We start from the raw sequence: 9,846 nt of genomic DNA, 5'->3' as shown, positions 1-9,846 counted from the left end.
ATAAAAGAACTAACTTTGAGTATATGAATGAATGATAGTTTATGAAAGATGGGTGTCAGGTGATAAGTTATTAAATGACCATGACACTGCTGAGAACTGAACTTTACAATATTTGATTACAATATTTGATTCCTTATCTGTCAAGTGAGAATACTTTTAAGTAGTATGGAAGAATAATTTGCAACTATACATATTTGTTCTTACATATGCATTCATTCAGCAAGTGTTTATTAAGTGCCTAGTGTGTGCCAGGCTTGGTTCTAGGTCCCAGGCATACAACAATGTCCATTTTAGGGATTTCTTTCTAAAAGCCATCTTATAGTGATAGTCTTCAGTAAGGAAAAGTGCTGATAGAGCCTCGATCCTAGATGCAAATGCAAACATAATACCTTTAGTTATTGATTGGCTCTAATTTTTAAAAGCTTTTCTTTGGGCAGAGAACTTTTTTGAGTTGCTTTTTCTTATTTTTAGCCAGTAACATTTAGTTTGGTAGCAGAACATTTAAGTACTTAAGGAAAAAAAGAATAGGCCAACACAGGATGCCAGGGTGGCTCAGTGGGTTAAGTGTCTACCTTCCACTCAGGTCATGATCCCAGGGTCCTGGGATTGAGCCCATATCACTCCTTGCTCAGTGGGGATCCTGGTTCTCTCTCTGCCTGCTGCTACCCCTGCTTGTTCTCTCTCTCTGACAAATAAATAAAATCTTTAAAAAAGACAAACCCACAATAGGTCAACTTAATATATATTAGGTAATGGATAAAAAGCTAGATAACCATGCAGATAGTTGACAAGGAGTCTTTCTTCTAATCAAACTGATGATGTCACTGGAGAAAGGTCAGTTGGAACCTGATGTCTGGCAGTTATAGAGAGCTGTGTCTAGGCAGAGGATACTCAGGAACCACTCTGGCACCATTAACCCCAAAGCAGTTAGTATCCCATGTCTAGGCCTGGGTACCAGAGACACAGGACATCTTTGCAACTACCAGGGTGATCCAAAATGGAGAAAGACAGGCCCCCACAGTTGATGACCCCTGCTTCAGTGAAAGCCATCATCTCAAGGATTGAGGCTGCCCAGCTAACACGGGCTCAGGAGGTAATACTTGAAATGAAGGAGTTGCCCTTCTATTGGGATCTGATGTGGAGACTGGGAACTGACCACAGATTGGGGCAAGAATCCAGCTCTGGGCCTTCAGGGGTCCTGGGATCCTCAGTAAGCTGGGTTTGCAGACAGATTAATCCAAAATATCCATCTCCTAGACTTGGCCTCTGTTGGGCAAACTGAAATAAAACAACCCCCATGAGGCAGGGCACAGGAAGGGAACAGCCTATAAAGAAGACCCAGGATGGCCCTGAGACACCTAGTGATAAGTCTTAGCAGGGCAAGAGGAGGGGCCCAGACTTTCTGATTTGGGCCTCTTCTTGGCCACCTGTCAGCATCCTTCACAGTTAGCCCTAGAAGCTTACAGAGAAATGGCCAAAGGCTGAACTCACCCTGCATATGAGTCTCTAGTGCAGTTTTTTTTCAATGGGACTCTCTGATGCTAAGAGTTTCTTAGAGCCTCAGTTTTTCAGTCTGTTGCTTCAGGATGCTTATAAGATATCCAAAAGTCCCTAGAAAATTTTAAAATTCTGAAGAAATGCACACACTACATTTAAAAAAAAAAAAAGATTTTATTTATTTATTTGACAAAGAGAGATCACAAGTAGACAGAGAGGCAGGCAGAGAGAGAGAGAGAGATTGGGAAGCAGGCTCCCTGCTGAGCAGAGAGCCCAATGCGGGACTCAATCCCAGGACCCTGAGATCATGACCTAAGCCGAAGGCAGCAGCTTAACCCACTGAGCCATCCAGGCGCCCCACACACACTACATCTGTAGTATTCTCTTCCTTCCTGACCTGGTCTTAATCATCACAAGGACATTAAGAAGAGCTAACATGGGTGCCTGGGTGGCTCAGTGGGTTAAAGCCTCTACCTTCGGCTCAGGTCATGATCCCAGGGTCCTGGGATCAAGCGCTGCTTCGGGCTCTCTACTCAGCAGGGAGTCTGCCTCCTCCTCTCTGCCTGCCTCTCTGCCTACTTGTGATCTCTGTCAAATAAATAAATAAAAATTTTTTTAAAAAGAGCTAACACTTATTTTATGTGGCAGGCACTATCCTAAGTGCTTTACAAATATTAATTCATTTAATCTTTACAAAAACTTGGTGACATCAGTACCCTAACAATCCCCAGTTTACAAGTAAGGACCCGGAGGCCCCAAGAGGTGAACTGACTTGTCTGAGATCACCCCTTCCAGGCCATGGTGTCCGGCACCGGAGTTCACACCCCTAAATCTGCTGCCTCCCATGTAGGATATTTCTTCCCAGCTCTCTGACATCTTGGACAATGTCAACTGTGTCATCAACCGCTTCCAGGAAGAACTAGGGTATGATTTAAAAGAAAAGGCAAAATCTGACCGGACAGAGCGAAAGGGCAAGAACAGATTCATCTTGCTGGAGAAAATTGCCTCCTTCTCGGAAGATGCTAAAACCAAAGAGAAGCACTTGTACGAAATTCTCCACTGGCTGGGTGACTGGGGTGAGTTTGCGGACTGGGTGCCCACCCCAGGTGGGCTCTGGTGGGGCAGCTGGCACAGCGCCTCTCTACTGAGACCTTCCCCTGCTCCCGTCACAGCAATCACGTCTACTCCCCAGACGGACAAATGTGTGACTGTCCAGAACATAGTAGATTGTGACATTAGCTGCATGGGTGATGAAGCTAAGTCACAGGTCTGTGGTTACATCTCTCTCTTTTTTTAATTAACACATAATGTATTATTTGCTTCAGGGGTATAGGTCTGTGAATCATCAGTCTTTCACAATTCACAGCACTGACCATGGCACATACTCTTCCCAATGTCCATCACCCAGCCACCCCATCCCTCCCCCCTCCCCCACTGCAACCCTCAGTTTGTTTCATGAGATTAAGAGTCTCTTATGGTTTGTCTCCCTCCCTGGTTCCATCTTGTTTCATTTTTTTCCCTCCCTATCCCCCATGTCCCTCTGCCCTGCCTTCAAATTCCTCATATCAGAGAGATCATATGATAACTGTCTTTCTCTGATTGACTTATTTCACTCAGCGTAATACTTCTAGTTCCATTCACCTCATTGCAAATGGCAAGATTTCAGTTTTTTGATGGCTGCATGTATTCCATTGTGTGTGTGTGTGTGTGTGTGTGTGTGTGTATGCCACATTTTCTTTATCCATTCATCTGTTGATGGGCATCTAGGATCTTTCTATAGTTTGGCTATTGTGGACATTGTTGCTATAAACATTCAGGTGCATGTGCAGCTTCGGATCAGTACGTTTGTATCTTTAGGGTAAATACCCAGTAGTGCGATTGCTGGGTCGTAGGGTAGCTCTATCTTCAACTCTTTGTGGAACCTCCATGCTGTTTTCCAGAGTGGCTGCACCAGCTTGCATTCTCCCCAACAGTGTAGGAGGGTTCCCCTTTCTCTGCATCCTCGCCAACATCTGTTGTTTCCTGACTGGTTAATTTTAGCCATTCTGACTGGTGTGAGGTGGTATCTCACTGTGGTTTTGATTTGCATTTCCATGATGCCAAGTGATGTGGAGCACTTTTTCATGTGTCTGTTGGCCATGTGGATGTCTTCTTTGCAGAAATGTCTGTTCATGACATCTCATTTTTTTATCAAGGTTGAAATTAAATTCAAGCCCATGCTCTTTTATTTTTTTATTTGTATTTTTCCCAGATTTACCGAGACATAATTGATAAATAACATTGTGTAATTTAGAATGTACACTGCCATGATTTGATAGATGTATATGTTGTGTGGTGCTTGTCACAATCAGGTTAGTTAACACATTCATCATCTCACAAGATGCCCTTTTTTTTTCTGCTGAGAACATTTAAGATCTATTCTCTTAGTAAATTACAAGCATGGCATATTACAATATGGCATGGTTAGCACAGTCACCACACTGTATATTAGAACCCCAGAACTTTTTTATGACCGAAACTTTGTGCCCTTTGGCCAACACTTCCCCATTGCCCCCACCCCCACCCAGACCCTCGTAACTACCATCTACTATCGGTTTCTGTGAGTTCAGCTTTTTAGATTCCACATGGAAGTGAGATAACACCGTGTTTGTCTCTCTCTGTCCAACTTACTTCACTTGGCCCATACCCTCAAATTCCATCCATGTTGTGACAAATAGCAGGATTTCCCTCGCTATGATGGAATAATATTTCATTGCATGAAGGGGACACCTGGCTGGCTCAGTTGAAGGAACATAGGACTCTTGACCTCAGGGTCGTGAGGTCAAGCCCCACATTAGGGGTAGAGATTACTTAAATAAACTAAAAAATATATATATTTCATTGTGTGTACCACATTTTCCTTAACCATTCATTGATCAGCTGACACTTAGCTTGGTTTTATGTCTCGGCTCTTGTGGATAATGCTTCAGTAACCTGGGCATACAGATATCTCTTGGAGGTAGTGCTTCCATTCCCTTTGGACATATACCCAGAAGTGGGATTGCAGGATCATATGGTAATTGTATTTTTTTTAAGATTTTATTTATTTGAGAGATAGAGAAAATGAGAGCCAGCAAGCATGAGAGGGGGAAGGTAAGAGGGAGAAGCAGACTCCCTGGTGAGCCAGGAGCCCAATGCAGGACTTGATCCTGGAACTCCAGGATCATGACCTAGGCTGAAGCCGTTTGCTCAACCAACTGAGCTACCGAGGTCCCTGTTTTAATTTTTAGATTAAATACTGTTTTCCAAAATGGTGGTACCAACTTACATTCCCACCAATAGCGCAAAAGTGTCCCCTTTTTCCACATCCTCACCAACACTTGTTATCTTTAGTCTTTTTCATGATAGCCGCCCTATCAGGTATGAGGTAATATCTCCTTGTAGTTTTAATTTGTGCTTCCCTGATGATGAGTAGTGTTGAGCCCCTTTTCATGTACCTTTTGGCCATTTGTGGGTCTTCAGAAAAATGTCTATTCAGATCTTTTGCCTTTTTTTTCTTTCATATACGTATTTAATCATAAGGTTGAGAGGAATCATAAATACACTCTGGCTCTACATTGTTAATATGACAAGTAACAAAAGAAGTGTGTCCAAATTGGTGTCATTTTAAAGTTGTCATCTCTAATGTTAGTGTGCCCTCAATATCTCTCAAGATACTTATTTTAATAATTGTCCGGTGCTGTTGGCCTCCTGCCCTCCCTCCCTTCAGGGCCACGGACTATTGTCACTTTCACTAAAGCTCCTTTTCAACTTCAGGAGTCACTATACCTTTGTGGTTAAAATTACTGGCTCTGGGGAAGATGTGAGTCTGTCTCCACCATTTAGGAGATGTATGAACTTAGGCAAGCCATTTGATTTTTCTGCACGGCTGGTTCCTCATCTCTGGAAATGTTGGTCCTGTCCCAGCGGGACCCAGGTCCACACTGGCTCCAGTGTGGAGGTCCACTCCAGTGTGGAGCCAGGTCCACACTGACACATGGCTTGGACACATTTATCAGCACAACAGGGGACACACATTTTCCTGCTTTCCTCAACACCAGGACAACTCTGAGAGTAACCTCAGTAGGTAGTTTTCTCCCCAAGTTGAAAGGCTGTTTGATAACTGATTCTGTGCCATTTACACTTAAACCAGTTCAGAACGTGTTGGAGCTAGTGCAGAAAATTTGATCAAAGGGATATGGGTATGACTCTTGTGTAGCCACAGAATGGCTATGGTTGGGCAATTAAGTTGTTGTCACTTTTCAAGGGGCCACTTTCTGGAAGCTGGGTGCTTGCATGAAAGGAAAGCTTTCTGAGAACAGGTCAGCCTCCTTTGTTCTTTTTTTTTTTCCTTTAAAGATTTTATTTATTTATTTGTCAGAGAGAGAGAGAGAGCGCACATGCACAAGCAGGCGGAGTGGCAGTGTCAGGCAGAGGCAGAGAGAGAAGCAGGCACCCTGCGAAGCAAGGAGTCCGAGGTGGGACTCGATCCCAGGACACTGCGATCATGACCTGAGCCGAAAGCAGTGGCCCAACTGACTGAGCCACCCGGGAGTCCCCCTCCTTTGGTCTTTATCATGGCTTCTGTGTGGCCTTTGCCCCGGTTTTTTAAAACTGGATTGTTTGTTTTGTTGGCTATTGAGTTGTATGAGCACCTTCTTTTGGATATTGTCCCCTTATCAGATAAACCTGTTTGCAAATACTTCCTCCCATTCTGTAGATTGCCTTTATCATTTTTTTAAAAGATTTTACTTACTTATTTGACAGACAGAGATCACAAGTAGGCAGAAAGGTGGTTGGGGGGTGGGGAGCAGGTGTCCCAGCCAAGCAGAGAGCCTGACGAGGGCCTCAACCCTAGGACCCCGAGGTCAAGACCTGAGCTGAAGGCAGAAGCTTTAACCCACTGAGCCACCCAGGCACCCCATCATTTTGTTTTGTTGATGGTTCCTTTTACTGTGCAGAAACTTTTTAGTTTGATGTAGTCCCCCTTGTTTATGTTTGCTTCTGTTGCCTCTGCTTTTGGTGTCAAAATCATTGCCAGGACCAATGTCAAGAAGCTTTTTCCCTATGTTTTCTTCTAAGAGTTTTATGGTTTCAGGTCTTACATTTAAGTCTTTCATCCACTTCAAGTTAATTTTTGAGAATGGTGTAAGATAGGGGTCCAATCTGCGTGAATGTCCAGGTTTTCCAACATCACTCATTGAAGAGCCATCCTTCACCCGCTGCGTATTTTTGGCTTGCTTGTCAAATATTAGTTGCCCATGAATGCAAGGGTTTATTTCTGGGTTTTTGATTCTCTTCCACTTATCCCTGTATTTCTTTTTATGCCAATACCATATTGTCTTGATTACTATAGCTTTGTAGCACAGTTTGAAATCAGATAGTATGACACCTCCAGCTTTGTTCTTTTTCTCAAGATCACTCTGGCTATTTGGGGCCTTCTGTGGTTCTCTGTGAATTTTAGGGTTGTTTTTTCTGTTTCTGTGAAAAATGCTGTTGGCATTTTGTTAGAGATTTCACTGAATCTGTAGACGGCTCTAAGATGGTTGTATGGATATTTTAAACCAGATTGTCTTCCAATCCATAAATATGGAGTACCTTTCCATTTATATGTGTCTTCTTCAATTTCTTCTATCAACATCTTACAGTTTATAGTGTGGAGGTCCTTTACCTCCCCAGTTAAATTTATTCCTAAGTATATTATTATTTTTTGATGCTGTTGAAAAGGGGATTATTTTTTTCTTTTTCAGATAGTTTATTGTTAGCATATAGAAATGCAACTGATTTTTAAAGAGACCTTTACTGTTATTTATTTTGAGAGAGAGAGAGAATGTACACATGTGCATGCAGTCGGGGAGAGGAGTGGCGGGGGCGGGGGGGAGAATCCCCAGCAGGCTCCACACCATGTGGAGTCTGATTGTGGCCTCTATCCCACAACCCGGAGATCATGACCTGAGCCAAAATCAAGAGTTGGTTGCTTAAGTGACTAAGCCACCCAGGTGCCCCGAAATGCAACAGACTTTTGTAGGTTGATTTTGTATCCTACAACTTTACCAAATTTGTTTATTAGTTCTAACAGGGTTTTTTTGGTGGAACACACCAGGTAGTGTATAGAGGAACCCACAGGTGATATTCAAAGTACTTAATGACCCTTACTTCATGGGCACTGGGCCAAACAGCACTGATGCCAGCTGTAAACAATTGGTATAGCCACTTGAATGTGGACCATCTAGACGCAGCCCTAGAGCTAGGTGCTACCCGCATTAAGATCAGAGTTATGCCTTCACAAGACCTTCTGCCATGAGTTTGGGCAGATGCTGCAATGTTGGCGTAAGGTGGTATAGGGATGGGCCCCATGCCCGTCACACTGCCCTGCCCCCAAGGAGCTCTCAGTTCTGTGGTCCTTCAGCTCCCCCCAAGATCTAAGCAGAGTTGTTCACTCCAATTAATTCATTTAATTGTCCAGATACCAGACTAGGCAAAGAAGATTTAGAGCAAAACATGACAGACACATCTCGGGGCGCCTGGGTGGCTCAGTGGGTTAAGCCTCTGCCTTCGGCTCAGGTCATGATCCCAGGGTCCTGGGATTGAGCCCTGCATGGGGCTCTCTGCTCAGCAGGGAGCCTGCTTCCTCCTCTCTCTCTCTCTGCCTGCCTCTCTGCCTACTTGTGATCTCTCTCTGTCAAATACATAAATAAAATCTTTAAAAAAAAAAAAAAGACAGACACATCTCTGGGCTTATAGTTAAACAACAACACAGTTTAACATTTATTGCATATTTTCTACACAGCAGACTTCATGTTAATCACTTCACATGTATTATCTCATTTAATTTCCATCCAGCCCTCTCACAGGCATGTATGCCGAGGCTCAGAAATCAGTAACTTACCCAACACCACACAGCTAGTAAGAGGTGAATCCAATCCAACCTCAAAGCCTGCTGGTGTAACCCCCATGCTGTGGGACTCCTTAGGGCTCCCTAGAGGACAGATTGCACTCAGCCTGTACCCCCCACTCCATTTACAGGTGACAGTCTCACCTATGAGCTCAGGAACAGGAAGGGTAAGGAGGAAGAGAAAGCTCTGGATGAATGGATTGAGGTGATGGAGAAGGTGTTACCTCTGTCCCTCATTGCCACCAAAGGAGGCATGGAGTCTCTCATTTCCCTCTGCTCTACTCTCATTGAAAGACAAAAGAAAGGGACACAAAGTAGGTTGCAGGCGTGGAGGGGTGGGGAGATTGGGTGGGGGTGGATGCCATCTCAGAGGAAAAAGTCCCATACTGGGGTCTATGGGGGGTCTTTCTGATTCTTCTCCATTAACAAAAGCCTTATCTGAGATGGAGAGGCAGTAGTGAGGGGTTGGGCTGTTGAACCCAAGTTGAGCACTGAGCAGGTCTGAGCTGTGGCGAGGAATAATGTGAAGACAGGTCCCTGTTGGTGCTTACTGGGGCTGTAGCCTCATGGAGGTCCTGGGAGATCAAGGCTAATAAGCCAGAAAGGCTGGATGGAGTATGCAGCTGGATCCCAAAGACCATCCCTTCCTTACTCCAAATCCAGCTGCAGAGCCAAGAAATCTGGTGAGACTCAGCCAGAGGCCCTTCTAGAACCTTCTCAACTGTGGCTGCTCCAGAAATGGTCAATCAACAATGTGGCTCAACCTTGAAATTCTACTTGTATCAGCCCTAGAAGGGACCTGAGATTATTTACTCCTCCTACATTTTGTTTTCTTTTTTAAAGATTATTTATTTATTTATTTGACAGGCAGGGAGAGTGGGAGAGGGAGCCAGGCTTCCCACAGAGCAGGAAGCCTGATGCGGAGCTCAATCCCAAGACCCTGGAATCATGACCTGAGCCTAAGGCAGATGCTTAACAATTGAGGCACCCAGGTTCCCCTCCTCCTACATTTTATAGATGACAACATTAAAGCTCAGAGAAGAAGAACCATAAAACAAAACAAAACAAAACTGTGGCAAAACCAGACCCCGCACTTGAGTTTTCTGGCTTTTTAATCTTACTCAAGAGCATGGGCTTCACAGTCAGATGAACTTGAGTTTGAATCCCATGTGCCAATTTCGGGCTGTGTGACATTGAACAGGTTGTTTCGTCTTTGTGAACCTCATTCTTTTTTTTTCTTTTAAAGATTTTATTTACTTATTTGACAGACAGAGATCACAAGTAGGCAGAGAGGCAGGCAGAGAGAGAGAGAGAGAGAGAGAGAGGAGGAAGCAGGCTCCCTGCTAAGCAGATAGCCCGATGTGGGACTCAATCTCAGGACTCTGGGATCATAACCTGAGCCGAAGGCAGAGGCTTTAAACCACTGAGCCACCCAG

At 44.2% G+C, this 9,846-nt stretch overlaps 1 protein-coding gene across 1 annotated transcript in view; it reads left to right on the top strand.

Moving 5' to 3' along the window:
* Positions 1 to 997: 997 nt before the first annotated feature.
* FAM186B (family with sequence similarity 186 member B) overlaps positions 998 to 9,846 on the top strand; it is a 21,659-nt gene continuing 12,810 nt past the window's right edge. Inside the window, exons 1-3 of the mRNA XM_059404846.1 lie at positions 998 to 1,093; positions 2,348 to 2,573; positions 8,542 to 8,724. Of these exons, the coding sequence (XP_059260829.1) occupies positions 998 to 1,093; positions 2,348 to 2,573; positions 8,542 to 8,724 (505 nt within the window). The remainder of the gene's footprint in view (positions 1,094 to 2,347; positions 2,574 to 8,541; positions 8,725 to 9,846) is intronic.

The sequence above is a fragment of the Mustela nigripes genome, chromosome 6, assembly GCF_022355385.1.
Source record: "Mustela nigripes isolate SB6536 chromosome 6, MUSNIG.SB6536, whole genome shotgun sequence".
NCBI classification, from domain to species: domain Eukaryota; kingdom Metazoa; phylum Chordata; class Mammalia; order Carnivora; family Mustelidae; genus Mustela; species Mustela nigripes.
The sequence above is the reverse complement of the archived record's forward strand: the minus strand, read 5'-3'. Positions and strand labels throughout refer to the sequence as shown.